This window comes from Ovis aries, chromosome 21 (assembly GCF_016772045.2).
Source record: "Ovis aries strain OAR_USU_Benz2616 breed Rambouillet chromosome 21, ARS-UI_Ramb_v3.0, whole genome shotgun sequence".
Classification (NCBI taxonomy): Eukaryota; Metazoa; Chordata; class Mammalia; order Artiodactyla; family Bovidae; genus Ovis; species Ovis aries.
Window position 1 is genome coordinate 23,930,358 of NC_056074.1, and position 19,287 is coordinate 23,949,644.

General features: G+C 39.6%; 1 protein-coding gene across 15 annotated transcripts in view; it reads left to right on the top strand.

The window, feature by feature from the left end:
- The window catches only part of HPS5 (HPS5 biogenesis of lysosomal organelles complex 2 subunit 2), a 45,770-nt gene extending 29,160 nt beyond the window's left edge, over positions 1-16,610 (top strand). For all 15 annotated transcript variants that reach the window (XM_060403992.1, XM_042237998.2, XM_042237999.2 and 12 more), the window contains 8 exons: positions 65-645; positions 1,645-1,765; positions 1,968-2,123; positions 3,080-3,199; positions 4,765-4,878; positions 6,630-6,736; positions 13,289-13,559; positions 15,096-16,610. In XM_060403992.1, coding sequence (XP_060259975.1) covers positions 65-645; positions 1,645-1,765; positions 1,968-2,123; positions 3,080-3,199; positions 4,765-4,878; positions 6,630-6,736; positions 13,289-13,559; positions 15,096-15,156 — 1,531 coding nt within the window. In that variant the 3' untranslated portion in view covers positions 15,157-16,610. The remainder of the gene's footprint in view (positions 1-64; positions 646-1,644; positions 1,766-1,967; positions 2,124-3,079; positions 3,200-4,764; positions 4,879-6,629; positions 6,737-13,288; positions 13,560-15,095) is intronic.
- Positions 16,611-19,287: the final 2,677 nt, after the last annotated feature.

Below are 19,287 nucleotides of genomic sequence, written 5' to 3' on the forward strand. Positions count from 1 at the left end.
TGAAACAATTTGTTTTTGAAAAGCCACATAAAATGTAAGTTTCATACTTGTCTGTCTTGTATAGGACCAAGCTACAGGACCCACTGGTTTTATTTGAACCGAAGTCCCTGAGAATGGTTTTACAGGAGTGGCTTTCACAGTTAGAAAAGACATTTGCCATGAAGGACTTTTCAGGCATTTCAGATACTGGCAGCTCATCCACGGAATCAAACCAGGATATGCTATTGCTTGATGAGTCAAAAAAGGGAATATTAGATGAAGAATATGAAAAAGAAGAAAGGGACTCTTCAGGCAATGAAGAAACTATTGATCAAATAGCATGTGAATCTGTAAATAGTCTGAGGGAGCCCTTGGATGATGACGTTTTCCAAATATGTTCTCCTTGGAGTATAGCAGACAGTCTTCAGAAGGATCTGGCTGAATTGACAACATTGTGTTTGGAACTGAGTGTATTCAATTCTGAGATCAAAAGTACCAGTGGGCATGGCGACCACACTCTGCAGCAGTGCTCTCTTGAAATGCTGACTTGTCAGTTCCTAAAGAAGTACTTTTTTCTTCTGGATTTGAAAAGAGCAAAGGAGAGCGTCAAGCTGAGTTACCCTAAAAGTCCTTGTGTTTGGGATACTTTTATTGAAGGATTGAAAGGTAACAATCAGATTGCCTTACTAAAGATAAAAATTTGTATAGAGGTCAGTAGCATGTTGACATGCTTAAGTTTAAAGAAAAATATAGAAGTAGAAATCATCTCTGTTCTGGTAACCATCCATTTAGTTTTCTACTCAATTTAATTTTGTTTTCTGTTGAGATTGTTCCCTTTTTTAAGAAATTGATCTACAACTCAATTTAGTTTTAAATAGTTCTTGCAGCTATTATAAGAAATTGGTTTTATTTTTCTCACAGTCATTGAGAAAATAATATAGCAGTGTTGGAAAAGTTGGATTTAAGCAAAATTTCATAAATCCTGATATGTGAAAACCAGAAAATCCCTAACATAACTTACTGATAGAGAGATAGTATGTCTTGTTTATGAAGTACTTACATGTGCTGGTTATTAACACTAAACCCTTTTCTGGCATCGTTTCATTTCTTTCTTCCAACACTTGGAGTGGATGGTGGCATTCTCTTTAGTAGGTGAGGAAAGTCAGGCCCAGAGAGCTCATAATAGCTGAGTAGGCTCAAGTGCTCTGATACTTCATAATAATGCAGATAGAGAGTTTATTTCTTGCTAATATATCCACCCAGGACAGACGTTCCAAAAGGTGGATTAGGGATACCAGTTCTAGAAAAAAAATTAAGGAATTTGACATTAATGGTACATATGTACTAGGTATATATACTATATAGCTTATATATGTAATATGGATAACACATGTAAAAAGGCTTTTTCAATAGTAATAGTCACTTATATATTGGTTATCTGTTCCTTTGTCTTATTGAATATGCTTTGCCTCCCAGTTTGATTTTAAGGTTCTTAAAAGCAGAGATTGTCTCTCTCGTGTTTTTTGTCTTTCCTGTGATGCTTTACAAATGTTGGGACTTGCACACAGTAGGTAGAGGACTAGTGATTGTTGATTAATATGTTCGTGAATTAAGTTTTTTCAGCTGCTATGAGATGAAGGGAAAAGGGTGTGCTTTGTCTTTTAGAAATGGTGAGTTCTAGTCCTACACATATAAAGATGGAAGAAGGAGACCTTCCAACAAGATTAAAGTTATTGGAGGACTCGGTTCCTTTTGACAGTCCTTTGTTGATTGCGTATACTGCCCGGTGAGTGGTCCTATATGTTGTTCATATGCATTAAAGCCCAGGCATTTTCTTGGTCTTAGTCTCTAAAGTTTTCCTCTATCACATGTTGAGCAGCTTCTTGTTAGTATATTTATTTTCATTTCTAATAAATATGTAGATAATGTAACCAAGTTATATTATCTTACTGAAGTTGGAGACGAATGTGTTTTGTTTTTAAATGCAGATTGTATGAGAAATTTGGAGAATCAGCCCTTCGATCCTTAATCAGGTTTTACCCATCCATTTTGCCTTCAGATGTCATGCAACTTTGTCATCATAATCCTGTTCAGTTTTTGGCCTATTTAGACAGTCTGGTGAAATCAAGGCCCGAAGATCAACGGTGAGAAGGAAAGAATATTTGCACTCTCTTTTTTTATAAAGACTTTCCTTTCCTTTGTGGCTCAGCTGGTAAAGAATCCACCTGCAATGTGGGGGACCTGGGTTCGATCCCTGAGTTGGGAAGATCCCCTGGAGAAGGGAACAGCTACCCACTCCAGCATTCTGGCCTGGAGAATTCCATGGACTGTATAGTCCATGGTTTTGCAAAGAGTCGGACAGGCCTGAGTGACTTTCACTTTCCCTTGATAGAGCATTGTTTCTCTCATATAATCAGTTGAAACCTGTTTATTGTTAACTGCCACAGAGTTGAGGTACCTGTTGTAGAAGAGGAGGATTTTGGCAATCATGTACCCTCTTTCACAGATCACAGTACGCATCACACATGTGCCCCTAACCACACTTCTCTGTCCTGCCCCTCTCCCTCTCAGAGAGTCTCAGATCAACAGTGTGAAGTTAAACTTCTGCTTCAGGGCCTAGGCCAAGACTGATAAGCTTCCTTGCTATCCCTGCCAGTGAGTGGATTTTCTGCCACCTTTTTGTGATGATATCCCAGCTTTCTGTGGGTGGCTCTCAGTTCCAGCTCTCTCAGCCTCTTTGGGCTGAGGCCTCTTTTCCTATCTCTCCATGGCAGTAAACACATATGTCCCTAGATTATTGAGAATGGCAGCTTCCCCTCTCCCCTTTTCTGATTGGTTCACATTTGATATACTAGTATTTCTTTCTTTCTTTCTTTCTTTTTTTTGGCTCTTTGGTGTTTTCCTTTTTATCTTGAAGCTCAGCTGTTCACTTAAAAGGCTATTAGACTTTCACCAGCACTTCTATCCGTTTTGTAGCAGGTTTTTCAAGTTGCTTCGTCCACTATATTGATCCCTTAATAACATTCTCGTCACATCTGCACATTTTATCTTTCCTTTCTCCACGTGAATATTGGTAATTTTCCTCTCCACGTTTTCTTAGGCCATCCTTCCTTGAGTCCCTTCTACAACCAGAGTCTCTAAGGTTGGATTGGCTGCTGTTGGCTGTGTCCCATGATGCTCCCCCAAGCACCAGCACTGTGGATGATGACGGAAACCCCAGGTACAAAGGATCATTTCTAAGCTTGGTGTCCTTTGGAATGGCACTAGTTTATTCACGCAGAGCATTCTGGGCTTGCTTTAGGAACAGCTGTGGAAGAGAGGTACCCAGTCATGTTGGTAATCAGACTGAATGTACTGCCTAGTGGCTCTGAACATTTGTTTTGAGTCACAGACCCTTTGAGAATCTGCTGATTCCTGTCGAAAAATATACATTCATGGAGCATTTTGCACATGATTTCAGAGAATTAAGCTTGGCCTCTGAAACTCTTCCATGGACCAACATTAAGAACTTACTTGTGTTAGAGGGAAAAGTGTGCGTGTATTTGTCTGTTTTCTTCCTAGAAATTTGCCAAGGGATTTCTAGACAATACGTAACCTAGGAATTTTTTTTCTTTTTTTTTTTTAAATTGTGAAAGTAAAATAACACCTTTATAGGAGACTTGGAAAATACAGAACAAAGTTACATATAGTTCCACTGTATGTTACAGTTATTTTTTAGTTGGGGTTTCAATATCAAACTCGGAATAATTAATAGAATGAATAGAAAAGTAGAAGGATTTAGTAGACCTAAAAGCACTATGAACCAACTCAACATAGTTAAGATTTATACAATTTTCACACAACAGCAGTGTATAAATTCTGTTCAAATTCCAAAAGATTATAAACCAGGAGACAGTGGAACATATCCAGGGACATAAAACAAGGTGCCAAAATTTCATGGTCTAAAGGTATTGAAATCATAAGAGTCTGTTCTCTTATCACTGTGAAATTATGTTAGAAAGCAATATCAAAAGATATTTGAAAATAACCCATGTATTTTCAAGTGCAATGTCACATTTATTGAGAGAGATTTTTCACTCAGCCATTGAAAGCCTTAATAAAGTTAAAAGATAGAAAAGACATAGATGGTGGTTGCAGAGGAGAAGCACTTAATGAGAAATTAATATAAAAATGAGAAATTAATATCAAGGATACTTTAAAAGCCCCATGTATTTGGAAATTAAATGTCCACTTTGGAATGATGGGTGTATCTAAGAATCTGTAACAAGGAAAATTAAAAAACGTTTGTAACAGAACAAAAATGAAAAGAATTTATCAGAATTTGTTGCATGCAGCTGAAGCTGTTCAGTGCAACCAAATACAATATAGAGTCTTGAATAAGGTATTTAGAAAACCCAGAATTCATAAAAAATACATATTGATGCTTGTAATATATCAGATGTGTTCTTTATGTTTTCTTCCTAAAGAAACTTTTTAAAAGTTCCCAAAATGCCTGTCTTACTTGCCTAGAAAAAAGGTCTGGAAAGATATAAAATGGCTATCTGTGAATGATAGAATTTTGAATTTTCTTTTGATTTCTAAAATGTATAATTAAAAAAAATAAACAGATATTTGTCATAGGAAAGACAGTGATTTTAATGTTTTGAAAGCCAAGTAGAAATGTTTGAAAAATATAATGATGGAAAGAATATAATTAAACTTCTATTCTTACCTGTTAGCTGATGAATAAGCATTTTTGTAGAGTTTATTTCCTATCTAATTTACTGATATTTTTTCAATTCTCAGGCCTCATTCCCACTTGTTTTCCTGGGGTTACAGTCAGCTCATCCTTCATCTGATTAAACTTCCTGCAGATTTTACAATGAAAGAGAAAATGACTGACATCTGTAGGTCTCATGGGTAAGTGAGAATTTTCCTAGAAGCTGAAGTTAAGGTTAGAGTCATTTTAGTTAACAACTTTGTAGTGAAGGGACTGAAGGTATATGCTTTGTCATTTATTTTTTGGCTAAAGTGCTTTTCTGTTTTAAGTGCTAATAAGCATCTTTTTTTTTGTTTTAAATTTTGAGCATATTTTATTTTGTGTGTACATGAGACTGGTCCTTGCTTGTCCCTCTCTCCCCCTTCTGCTTAGCTGGTCACACCAGTTCTCAGGTGTGTTTAGTTAAGTACCAGGCTGTGTGATACAAGTTGTAATTGATACAGTTTCTGGGAAGGGAGAGATCAGAATGGGCTCAGTAGAACTTCTGGTGAAGGACTCAGGGAGGAGGTGAGACATGGAGGTAAGCCCTAAGAATGGGGAGGGTTTGTATTTAAAAATGAGCCAGGTAGAGGGCAGGTCAACTGAGACAAACAGCAAGATCAAGGCCATGAAAACTGACATGGCTTTTTATCCGTGCATAGTTCATAAAGTAGTAGGCACTTGATGCATATTTGTTCATTGGTAATGAGGGATGAGACTGGCCAGGTGGTAGGTCATGAGATCATATAGGACCTTGAAAGGTGGTTAAAAGAATTTATGATCAGCGGAGACCCTTTTAAACTTTTTGGTACAAAAATGCATGACAAATGAAGGCTTCTGGTTCATACGTGAGAAAGATTGGAGACAAGAAATAAAGGCCAGCTAGGAACCTGGTGGAGTAATTCAGGTATGACTGAATTGATTCCAGGGCAACAGAAGGGGCATGTCAAAGGAACACACAGTGGGAGCTGTAGGTACTGGTATAGGAAGTGAGGAAGCGGAGAGTCAAGGAGAGCTGCCAAAGTTTGCATGTTTGCGGAAGAAATATGCTCGTTTTGCATTAAACCTTAAAGTTTATAAAGTATATAAGCTTAAAAGTCTGATAGTTGGGGCTTGGCCTTGAGTGCATGCTTAGTCGCCCAGTTGTGTCTGACTGTGTGTGGCCCCATGGACCATAGCCTGCCAGGCTCCTCTGTCTATGGGATTTCCCAGGCAATAACACTGGAATGGGTTGCCGTTTTCTCCCCTGGGGGTTCTTCCCAACCCAGGGATTAAACACAAGTCTCTTGCATTGCAGGCAGATTCTTTACTGTCTGAGCCACCAGGGAATTAGTATTTATCACTAACTTTAATTTTTGTTTTCTCATAAGTGCTCTAGTTTCTGAGGGAATGAAAGTATTCTAAAAATATTTTATCACGCTGTCCAATATGGTAGCCACTAGTCACATGTGGCCATTAAGTCCTTGAAATACATATTGGTCAACTGAAGAACTGGCTTTTAAATTTACTGAGCGACTTCACTTTCACTTTTCACTTTCTTGCATTGGAGAAGGAAATGGCAACCCACTCCAGTGTTCTTGCCTGGAGAATCCCAGGGACGGGGGAGCCTCATGGGCTGCTGTCTATGGGGTCGCACAGAGGTGGACACGACTGAAGCGACTTAACAGCAGCAGTAGCAGCAGCAGCAGGGACTTCCCTGGCAGTCCAGTGGATGAGACTCTGTGCTTCCAAGGTGCAGGGAGCATGGGAGCCATCACTAGTTGGGAAACTAAGATCCCACATGCCTCAGGGCACAGCCAAAAATAAATAAATGTAAATAGCCACACGTGGCTAATATTACTGTGTTGGACAGCACAATGCCATATAAATTCACTGCCTTTTATTCTTCTCACCAACTTTGGTCTCTTTAAAGTTTCTGGCCTGGATATCTTATTCTCTGTTTGGAGCTGGAGAGAAGAAGAGAGGCCTTCACCAACATTGTGTATCTGAATGATATGAGCCTGATGGAAGGGGACAATGGTATGTAAATTCCAATTGGTTACTCTTGGTTATAGTATTTTAGAAATCACTACAGACTTTGCGGTAAAGAAATGTGGTAAACATTTCAGTGATCATATTCTTTATTCTAGCTACTTGTCAAATTTGTGGAGTTTTTTTGATCTTTACTACTTGGTATATCGTGAAATCCTAACTAGAAATAAACTGCAGGCAACTTTTCTATTTCATGAGTGCCTAATGTGTGAGGCATTCTACTAGATGCTTTTCCATCTAGTTTAAATGAAATAACAAATCTGTGGTATAGTTACTATTACTTCTATTTTACAGAAAGTATAATTGAGGCTCAGAAAAAGGACAGTTAGTTTCCCCACAGTCATACAGTTGGTTACTGCTGGAACTGATGTTCAGGCCAGGTCCAACCATCTCTAAAGCTTGTGCTCAGGTTTTTTTCTCTGCATCGTGTTGCCTTTTTACACAGCCCAAAGTTAGAGATCATTAAGATGAACTTAGAGTAGCAGTCAGATTTTCCTAAGCCTTTACAAGTATTCAGGTACTTTTTTTTTTTTTTTTTAAATTTTCATCAATTCAGTACAGATAAAATGACAGGAGGCCAGGATTTTGACACTTTGAAGTCTGAGAGTTTATCCTACACTCAGAGAGGTGGTCTTGGTCTGATTTGTAGTGTTGCTTTATTCATCTCAATGCAGAGATACCCACAGCATGACATTAGGATCCTTCATGTAGCAACGTGACCTACTGGCTTTTTCATTTCAGCGCTGTTGGTATAGAAGAAGGAAAGTTAGAACCGAGCAAAGAAACCAGGTGACTGGCAAGCGTTAGCTTCAGATGTCCCACTATAGCCATAGTAACTGAAAATATCACCTAAAATTCTTCTACCCAGATAAAAGTACTCTTAATGTTTTGGTAATATAATAATAATAATAGCTATTCTCACCCTTGGTATATTAAATGAGGGTCTTTTCTTGACATTTCTCTCTCCTAACTCATTTAATCACTTTAAAGCTAGTTGATCTTACTGCCCAGTATATATCTCGTAAGTTTTTCCAATTAAAACTTTTTTATTGAGATAACATTGGTTTATTACATTGTATAAGTTTTATGTGTACAACGCTTTTCACTTTTTTGTAGTCTATAGAATGGTCACTGGTAAAAATGCGCTTTCCATCCGTCATCAAGTTTATTCCGTTTGCCCACTTGACCCTGCCCTGGCTCCATCCCCTCTGGTAACCACTGCTCTCTTCTCTGCAGCTGCATGTTTGTTTTTGTTTGGTTTGTTCATTTATTTTGTTGTTTTTTTGTTTTGTTTTGTGTATTCCACCTGTGAGTGAAATCATGTGGTGTTTGTCTTTGTCTGACTTATTTCACTTAGCATAATAGCCTCAAGGTCCATCTATGTTCCACCAGTGGCAAGATTTCTTCTTTTTTTTAATGGCTGAAAAGTATTCCATCGTCTGTGTGTGTGAATCACATCTTCTTTATCCATTCATCTATTGAGGGGCACTTCGGTTGATTCCACATCTTGGCTATTATGAATAGTGCTGCGGTGAGCATAGGGGTGCATGTATCTTTCCCAATTAGTGTTTTCATCTTCTTTGGACAAATATTAGAATAATATTATGGGATTGCTGGATCAGATGGTAGTTCTATTTTCAGGTTTTTGAGAGACCTTCCTGTTTTTGACAGTGGCTGTGTCAGTTTACATTCCCAGCAGTATACAGAGTTCCTTTTTCTCTGCATCCTTGCCAGTATTTGCTATTCGTAGACTTTTTGATGATAGCTATTATGTGTGAAGTGGTATCGCATATGGTTTTGATTTGCATTTCTCTAATAATCAGTGATGTGTAACATCTTTCCACGTGCTTTTCACGTGTATGTCATCTTTGAGGAAACGTCTATTTAGCACCTTTGGCCAGTTTTTCATCTGGTTGTGTATTTTTGGTTATTAATCCCTTACTGTTTTAAATATCTTCTCCCATTTGGTAGATCATCTTTTCATTTTATGTTTGGTTTCTTTTGCTGTGCAGAAGCTTTTTAGTTTGATGTAGTCCTATTTGCTTATTTTTGCTTGTTTCCCTTGCCTGAGGTGTCCTATCTAGAAAGATATTGCTAAGTTGTTGTCAAAGAGAGCTGTGTCTGTGTTTTCTTCTAGTTTAATGGTTTTGAGTCTATTTAAGTCTTTAATCCATTTGGAGTTGGTTCTTGTGTATGGTGTGAGGTAGTGGTCTATTTTTTTTGCCTCATGCAAAAAAATGTCCCCAACAGTGTCCCCAACACCATTTATTTAAGACACTATCCTTTCTCCATTGGATGTTCCTTGTTCCTTTGTTTTGTATTAATTGCCCATACATGTATGGGTTTATTTCTGGACTCTCAGTTTTATCCCATTGATCTATCTATCTGTTTTCTGCCACTACCATGCTGTTTTGATTACTATGGTTTTGTAATATAGTTTGAAATCAAGGCATGTGATATCTCCAGCTTTGTTCTTTTCATTCAGGATTGTTTTGGCTATTTGGTGTCTTTCATGGTTACATATAAATCTTAGAAATTTTTGTCTTACTACTATGAAAAAATGTTTGTGGGATTTCAGTAAAGATTGCATTGAATCTATAGCATGCTTTGGAAGTATGGACATTTTAACAGTATTAATTCTTTCAGTCCCTGAGCAGGCTGGATCTTTCCGTTTATTTGTGCCTTCTTCAGTTTCTTTCAACTTTGTCTTATAGTTTTCAGTGTACAGGTTTTTCACCTCCTTGGTTAAACCTATTCATAAATATTTTATTCTTTTCGTTTTCATTGTAAATTGAGTTGTTTTCTTAATTTCTTTTTCTGCTAGCTCATTGTTAACGTATAGAAATGCAACAGACTTTAAAAAAATTTTTTATTTAGTTACTTTTAGCTGTGCTAGGTCTCCACTGCTGCATGGCTTTCTCTTTGTGGGTTTCTCTTGTTGTGGAGCACAGGCTCTAGGTGCCCAGGCTTCAGTAGTCGGCAGCATGTGGGCTCAGTCGTTGCATCTCTCAGACTCTGGAGCACAGTACAGGCTCAGGAGCTGTGGTGCATAGACTTAGTTGCTCTGTGGCATGTGGGAACTTCCTGACCCAGGAATCGAACCCTCAACTCCGTCATTGACAGAATCCATGGATTCTTTACCACTGAGCCACCAGGGAAGCCCCTGCAACAGATGTTTGAATATTGATTTGTACCCTGCAACTTTATTCATTTTTTATTTCTAATAGTTCTTGTCTTCAGGGTTTTCTGTATATAAAATTACGTCATCCACAAATAGTGAGTTTCACTTCTTCCTTTCCAACTTGGATGCCTTTGATTTCTTTTTCTTGCTCTACTGGAAGAGAATGATAAGAGTGGGCATCCTTAAATATAAGCAAGGTGAAAAGACAGCCTTCTGAATGGGAGAAAATAATAGCAAATGAAGCAACTGACAAACAACTAATCTCAAAAATATACAAGCAACTTCTGCAGCTCAATTCCAGAAAAATAAACGACCCAATCAAAAAATGGGCCAAAGAACTAAATAGACATTTCTCCAAAGAAGACATACGGATGGCTAACAAACACATGAAAAGATGCTCAACATCACTCATTATTAGAGAAATGCAAATCAAAACCACAATGAGGTACCACTTCACACCAGTCAGAATGGCTGCGATCCAAAAATCTGCAAGCAATAAATGCTGGAGAGGGTGTGGAGAAAAGGGAACCCTCCTACACTGTTGGTGGGAATGCAAACTAGTACAGCCACTATGGAGAACAGTGTGGAGATTCCTTAAAAAATTGCAAATAGAACTACCTTATGACCCAGCAATCCCACTGCTGGGCATACACACCAAGGAAACCAGAATTGAAAGAGACACATGTACCCCAATGTTCATCGCAGCACTGTTTATAATAGCCAGGACATGGAAACAACCTAGATGTCCATCAGCAGATGAATGGATAAGAAAGCTGTGGTACATATACACAATGGAGTATTACTCAGCCGTTAAAAAGAATTCATTTGAATCAGTTCTGATGAGATGGATGAAACTGGAGCCGATTATACAGAGTGAAGTAAGCCAGAAAGAAAAACACCAATACAGTATACTAACACATATATATGGAATTTAGGAAGATGGCAATGACGACCCTGTATGCAAGACAGGGAAAGAGACACAGATGTGTATAACGGACTTTTGGACTCAGAGGGAGAGGGAGAGGGTGGGATGATTTGGGAGAATGACATTCTAACATGTATACTATCATGTAAGAATTGAATCGCCAGTCTATGTCTGACGCAGGATGCAGCATGCTTGGGGCTGGTGCATGGGGATGACCCAGAGAGATGTCATGGGGAGGGAGGTGGGAGGGGGGTTCATGTTTGGGAACGCATGCAAGAATTAAAGATATTAAAATTTAAAAAATAAAAAAAAATTAAAAAAAAAAAAGAAAAGAAAAAAAGAGTGGGCATCCTTGTCTTGCTCCTGATTTTAGAGGACTAGCTTTCAGTTTTTCATCATTGAAAATGATATTAGTTGTGGATTTGTCATATATGGCTTTTTTATGTTATGTTCTTTCTATGCTCACTTTATTGAATTTTTTAAATCATAAATGGGCATTGAATCTTGTCACATGCTTTTTCTGCATCTATTGAAATGATCATATGGTTTTCATCCTTGATTTTGTTAATGTGGTGTTCATGTGAATTGATTAGTGGACACAACCCTCCTTGCATCCCTTGACGTGTGGGATCTTAGTTCCCTGACTAGGGAACTAAGCCCGTGCCCCTTGCATTGGAAATGCAGAGTCTTAATCACTGGATCACTGAAGAAGTCCTTCTTTTTTAGAATTTTAAACTCTTTGTAAAGTATTCCTCTGTTCATTCAGTTTTTCCACTCTGTTCACTTTTATTCCTGAGTTCATTGAACTGCCTCTCTGTTTTGCTCTTTTTTTGTAGCTCTTTGACTTTCTTCATGAAGGCTGTTTTGAATTCTCTTATCAGTTAGCTCACAATAATCTGTAACTTTAAGTTAGGTTACTGGATAATTGTCGTTGTCCTTTTGTGATAAAGTGTTTCTATGGTTCTTCATGATGTTTGATGAAATTGTTCCTCTGCTGGCAAGTAACCTCTCTGCTTGATTCTGCTAACACAATAGGTTAGAAACTAGAGGCCTTTCCTTTGTCTTCCAGCAGATGGCGCCTTAGCACACGTTTTGGGTCTCTCTCGCCTCAGCTGCTTCTGTTTATGCTTGAAAGTCCGCACTTGGTGCCCTCCACGTCTGACTGCCCTGTGGCGTTTATTATCACTTGTTCTACCTGTGGGGCCATGGATGCCTTACTTCTGCCAGTGTTGCTGGCATAGCCGCCTGGCGCACCTCCTGCTCAGGGTCCCTTGAGTGGCAGGCTCCACTGCTATTGTGGAGGAGGCGGGGAGTAGAGCGGGGTAGCCGTGTCCAGTGTCCTAAGATTCCTGGGCTCTGAGGCTTCGGGGGTGACTGGAGCGTGTGCGCCGCCTCCCCCGCTCCTCCAACCTCTCTGGGGCTGGAGGTCTGGGCGCTGCGGGCCGCATCTCTATTGTTCCCTCGATTCTGCCGCCTCTCTGTGTTCCCGTTCACCACCTTTAGTTGTGCATTTGTGTGGGAAATTCTCTAGTGTCTCGGTGTGCTGGACACAGGCACCTTTGTGGTGTGAATGTTTATGTAGGATGAATGGGGGAGACAAAGGTAGCTTTTCGCTCCACCATGTTACTGAGGCTCAGAATGGTTCTTTTAAAGAAAAATTGGGTTATGTGGCTCTCCTCCTTCAAACTCCTTACACTTGACTCGAAGTCTAGATTCTTAGGCTGGTCCCTTATGGCCTGGCCCTGTCATCTCATTCTCAATCCTCACCACCACCTTTGAGTTCCTTGAAATCACCTAGTTTCTTCCTGTGTCATCTTCCATGTTTCCTTGATCAGAAACATAAGCTCTTTCGCTCCTCCTTCCCAACACCTTCCCTGCATGTATGTCACATGCATATGGGTCATATGCACACACGTGGTAAACTTGTCTCATTTTTCAGCTCTTTGCTTAAATGTCACTCTCATAGAGCCCTCCTCTGATCCTCAAAAAAAGAAAAAAAAAAAACTGTCCAAAACTTGGTAGTCTCTCAGATGGCTCTTTGATCTTTTCCTTTATAGCAAGCACTGAGCACAATTTATAAGCGTAGATTTGTTTGCATGTTTACTAAGTTCTTTCTCCTTCACTAGACCATGAGCTCCGCAGCAGTGCAGGGCTCATCATGTCTGTTTCACATTCATATTCAGTGCCTAGCATGGAGTGTGCCCTGTGTTATTACTGCATGATCAAATGAAAGAATGTAGAGGCTAATTTCATGGCTTCTCCTTGTCTTGAGCTATTTATTCCACAGATATTCAGAAACCAGCTTTGTGTCGAGATGGTGAGATTATGTTCTTTTAATATTTTTATGTTTTGGTATGAGACATTTTTCCGAATGGTTTCTCCTGTAGGCAGGCAGAGTGCTCAGAGCCCACATTGTGTCTGTGTGTTTGAGTAGGTTGGATCCCAGAAACTGTGGAAGAGTGGAAGCTTCTCCTGCATCTGGTGCAGAACGCAAGCACAAAGCCAGCCCCCCAGCAGTCACCAGATGGGAACTTCAGCGATGGGCCTTCCCCTATCACTGTGGAGAATGTGGCCCTCCTGCTGGCTAAGGCCATGGGCCCAGACCGGGCCTGGTCGCTGCTCCAGGAATGTGGTTTGACCCTGGAGCTGTCAGAGAGGTTTACCAGAACCTGCGATATCCTGAGAATTGCCGAGAAGAGGCAGAGGTAATTAATGTCTGTCTGTCCTGCCCTGTCCACAGGCACTTGGGGAGTGTAGAATCCCACAGATTTTCAGAGGGGACAGGACTATATTGATCACATAGTCCCAACCCCTCACAGATGGGGGGACACAGACTTCTCTGTTGACTTAGGTGATCAAGAGAAGAGGCTAAAGTAATACTTCGTTCATAGTCGTGACAAAGACACTTGTAGGTCAATGTGAATACCCAAATATGATGTATAGTCAGTTCTTGAAGAATATTATTTGTACCGCATGCCTAATACCTGCTGTGCAGGAGACCAGGGTTTGAGCCCTGGGTCGGGAAGATCCCCTGGAGAAGGGAATGGCAGTCCACTCCAGTATTCTTGCCTGGAGAATCCCATGCGTGGAAGAGCCTGGCGGGCTACAGTCCTTGGGGTTGCAAAGAGTCGGACATGACTGAGTCACACACACGCACACACACCTAATCATCTCAGTCAGTTTAAAGAAAGATTTTTTTTAGTTTTAAAAATTGTGGTAAAATACAGATAGCATGAAATTTACTGTCAACCATTTTTAAGTAGTTGGTTCAGTAGTGTTAATATATTCGTGTCATTGTGCAATTAATTTCCAGAACTTTTTCATCTTACAGAACTGAAACTGTCCCCACGATTCCCCCTCCTCCCTCTGCCCGCTCCCTGGCAAGCACTGTTCTTTCTGTCTGGGACCATAGTGTGTGTCTTTTTGTGGCTGGCTTATTTCGCTTAACATAATGTCCTTAACTGTGTTGCAGCATTTGTCAGAGTTTCCTTTTTTCTGGGACTGAGTAATATTTTGTTGTGTGTATATAACCACATTTTGTTTATCCGCTCATCTCTTGATAGACACTTGGGTTGCTTCTGCCTCTTGCTGTTTTGAGTAATGCTGCTGTGAACATGAGGATACAAATCTCTCTTTGAGACCCTGCTTTCAGTTCTTTTGGGTGTATACCCAGGTGTGGAATTGCTGGATCAGATGGTACTTCTGTTTTTAATTTTTTGAGACACTCCTGGACTAATTTCCATGGATCCCGCACCATTCTGCATTTCCACCAGTGACGCACAGGGGTTCCTGTTACTCCACACCCCCAGCAACACTAGTTATTACTATTATTTTTTGATAGTTAGCTATCCTAATGGGCATGAGGTAATACCTCATTATGGTTTTTATTTGCATTTTCCTAGTGATTAGTGGTGTTGAATACTTTTTCATATGCTCGTTGGCCATTTGAATGTCATCTTTGGAAAAGTACCTGTTCAAGTTTTTTGTCCATTTTTAAATTGCATTATTTGTTTTTTGTCATATGATTTCTTTACATGTTGTGGATATTAACCTCTGAGATACATGATTTGCAAATATTTTCCCTTATTGTATAGGACAAGGTGTCATATTCATAGGATGCCTTTTCACTCTGTTTGTTTTGTCTTTTGATGCACAGAGTATCAGCTTTTTGAATCCTTTACTTCTGAAAAGAATGAACAATGACAACTAAATTTGCTTGTTTCTTTTCTTTGGGATTTCAGAGCCTTGATACAAAGCATGCTCGAGAAATGTGATCGGTTTCTCTGGTCTCAGCAGGCCTAGAAGGGCATCACGACATGTTGAGAAAGACTGAGCTGTGCTCCTGAGCCTCCTGAACACACTTGTTCTTGAAGGAAAGGCCCCACCGGGGATCCCAGCACCTTTTGGGGAGCACCTTCATCCCGGTCTGTTACCTCTGCATTTGTGGCTCGATTTGTGACCTCAGTGTTTTTCAACCAAAGTTGGATTTTGAAAGGAATCAGTCCTTGTTTGCTAAAACAAAATGCTCTGGAAGGAAGCAGAATGTGAATATCCCCAGCTATGCAGCCCTTATGCTGGACAATAGAATTATTGGTTCCTTGTTGGTGGACTAGGGTGATTCTTTTCATGTCATGACTGCTATGCAGGGAGCAAAAGTTTCTCAACCTGGTCATATGAAGACATACCATGTAGTTGATAGAAATTGAATTCCTTTCTTTTCTTCTCTGGGATACTTGAGAAATTACCAAAGTAAGACCTGGTAGAATGTAATTAACACATAAAATAAGTGAAACACTGAAGATTCAAATTAAATGTAAAAATGAAAATTAATATTTTAATTGAGCTAATTTAGAATATATTTTTTTCTAGTACTTGATATTTTCTAGTTGAACGTATATAAAACTAATTCATTACTAGAGCTGTTTTACTCCAGTCTTTCCTAAATAAAGTAACCCAAAGGAATCATGCACTTTTAAAATTTGTTTTTTAAGGACCATGATACAGGCAGGCTGAGTATTGATAAAGACTATAGCAAGTGCTTGTGTTATTTAAGCCAAGTACTAGATTACCATTTTCAGGCTTCTGTGTACTTAACACAGCATGTTTTATTAATAATAAATGTAAAATCTGATTTAAAATGTTACTTGATTAGAATGTAGACATGAGGTTCATTGTATGTAATTTTCAGGAGAGTGTGATATAAACTCAGCATGGAATAGGCAAAATGTTGTATACATTGAATGATTCACTTCTTTTTTTTTTTTTCGTTTATAACACAGCCAGAGAACTAGAGACACAAATTGCCGACAGTTTAGAGAGTTAATTCCTTCCTAACTGTTAGGAAATCCTAACAGTTTTGGTCACCGGTGTGTGGCAGGGTGTGTGTGTTGTGTGTTTCCCCACACCAAGGGATTCTCCAGTACCAGCTGAGTGTCCTTTCCACTCATCAGAAAGTCAGTTCAGAAATGGCATTGAATTCTGCAGGTTAAGGGCTCGTTTCCACAAAACTGCCAGCACCTAAATGCCAGTCACAAGTCCAGGTTGTGCACTGTACGAGCGCCCCTCTTTTTATTGCACTTTGTTTTGTTGTTCTTTGCAGATACTGTTTTTGTTTTTTTTTTTTAAAACAAATTGGAGATTTGTGGCAGCCTTCCATTGAGTAAGTCTATCAGTACAGTTTTCCAACAGCATTTCCTCACTTTGTGTCTCTGTCACATTTTTGTGATTCTTACAAAATACAGAGTTTTTCGCTATTACTTGTCATGGTGATCTTTGTCAGTGATCTTCATCATTACTGCTGTAAATGTTTTGTGGCATTACTGCACTCACGTAAGGCAGTGAACTTAATCGAGAAATGTGTGTTCTGACTGTTTCAACCGATTATTCCCCATCCCTTTCCCTTTCTTCAGGCCTTCCCATTGCCTGACACACAGTAATAGGCCAATTAATAACCTTAGAGCGGCCTCTTCAGTATTCAAGTGAAAGGAAGAACTGCTTACACATCTCTCACTTTAAATCAAAAGGTAGAAATGACTAAGCGAAGTGAGGAAGGCATGTTGAAAGCTGGAGTAGGCTGAAAGCTAGGCCTGTTGCATCAAACAGCCAAATTGTGAATGTGAAGGAAAAAGTATGTGATGGAAATTAAAAATGCTACTCTGATGACTAGAAGAATGAGAAAAAAGTGAAACAGCCTTGTTGCTGATACGGAGAAAGTTTTAATAGTCTACATAGAAGCTCAAACGAACCAGAGCATTCTCTTTAGCCAGAGTGTAATCCACAGCAAGGCTGAGAGAGATGAGGAAGCTGCAGAGGTTGGTCCATGAAGGTTAAGGAAAGAAGTTGTCTTCATAACTTTTGTGTAAGGTGAAGCAACAAGTGTTGATGTAGAAGCTGCAACAAGTTGTCCAGAAGATCTAAGATCATTAATGAAGGTGGCTACACTAAATAACAGATTTTCGGTGTTGATGGAAGAGCATTTGAAAAGAATCCCGCCCAGTACTTTTCATCTAGCTAGAGAGGCAAAGTCAATGCCTGGTTTCAAAGTTTCAAAGGACAGGCTTACTCTCCTGTTAGGGGCTAATGCAGATAGTGACTGAATTGAAGCCAATGCTTATTTACCATGGTGAATCATCCTGGGACCTTAAGAGTTAGGCTAAGTCTACTCTGCCTTTGCTCTGTAAGTGGAACCACAAAACCTGGATGAGAGCACACATATTTACAACATGGTTTAATGAATATTTTAAGCTCACTGTTGAGACCTACTGCTCAGAAAAAAAGATTCTTTTCAAGGTGTTACTGCTCACTGACAATGTACTTCATTGCCCAAGATAGAGATACAAAAGACTAACGTTTCTATGCCTGCTAACACATTCATTCTGCAGTCCATGGATGAAGGAATAATTTCAACTTTGGAATATTATTTCTTAAGAAATGCATGTTATAAGATTATAGCTGCCATATATTATGATTCCTTTGATGGATCTGGGCAAAGTAAATTGAAAACCTTCTGGAAAGAATTCACCATTTTAGATGCCATTCAGAACATTCATGATTCATGGGAAGAGGTCAACATACTAACATTAATAGGAATTTGGAAGAAGTTGGTTCCAACCCTCATAGGTGACTTTGAGGGGTTCAAGGCTTCAGTGGAGGAAGTGACTGCACATGTGGTGCAAAGAGCAAGAAAACTAGAATTAAAGGTGGAGCCTGAAGATACGACTGAACTGCTGTAATCACAGGATAAAACTTAATGGATGAAGAGAATATCTTCTTTCGGATGAGCAAAGAAAGTGATTTCTTGAGATGGAATCTACTCCTGGTTAAAATGCTGGGAAAATTGTTGAAATGACAACAAAAGATTTAAGATATTACATAAACTTTGTTGACAAAGCAGTGGCAGGGTTGAGAGAAAATTGATTAATTTTGAAAGAACTCTTACTATGGGTAAAATACTGTAAAGTATTGCATGCTACAGAGAAGTCACTTGTGAAAGGAAGAGAAGCAAGAGTCAATGACGTGGCAAACTCCAGTGTTGTCTTATTTTAAGAAATCACCACAGTAACCCCCAGCTTTAGGAAACACCGCCTTAATCAGTGAGCTACCATCATGGAGGCAAGACCCTCTCCCAGGAAAAAAATTACAACTTGCTGAAGGCTCAGATAATGGTTAGCACTTTTTTTAGCAATAAAGTATTCTTAAATTAAGGCTTATACACTGATTTTCAAGACAGTGTTATTGCATGCTTAATAGACTTGTAGAATATAAACATAAGTTTTATATGCACTGGAAAACTAAAAATTCATGTGACTCGCTTTATTGCTGTGATCTGGGGACTGAACCCACTGTATTGCCTATGTGTGCCTGTGTTTCTGTTCAATTGGCTATAAACCAGAGATTCCCATGACCCACTCCTTGGGTTCAGTTTGCTAGAGCAGCTTGTAGATCTCGGAGACACATTTTACTTACTTAGATTTGTCAGTTTATTATAGAAGCCTATAACTCAGGAAGAGCTGGATGGAGGGGATGGTATGGGCAAGGGGCAAGGAATTTCCATGCCCTCTCCCAGTGCCACTGCAGATGGATGGCTACATGTTCACCAAGCAGAGCAAAAGCAAAGTTGCTCAATCGTGTCCAACTCTGTGACCCTGTGGGCTGTAGCCCACCAGGCTCCTCCGTCCATGGGATTCTCCAGGCAAGAATACTGGAGTGGGTTGCCATTTTCTTCTCCAGGAGATCACAACCCAGGGATTGAACCCAGGTCTCCCGCATTGCAGGCAGATGCTTTTAACCTCTGAGCCACCAGGGAACCCTAGATAAAGCAGCAGCAGTCTTGGGTTACAGGCTGGAGGTTGAGTTCAGTGGCCAATGGCCAGTGTCAGGACTGGAAGTTCCAGCCCTCTAATCACATGATTGGCTGCACTGTCAGCCAGCCCC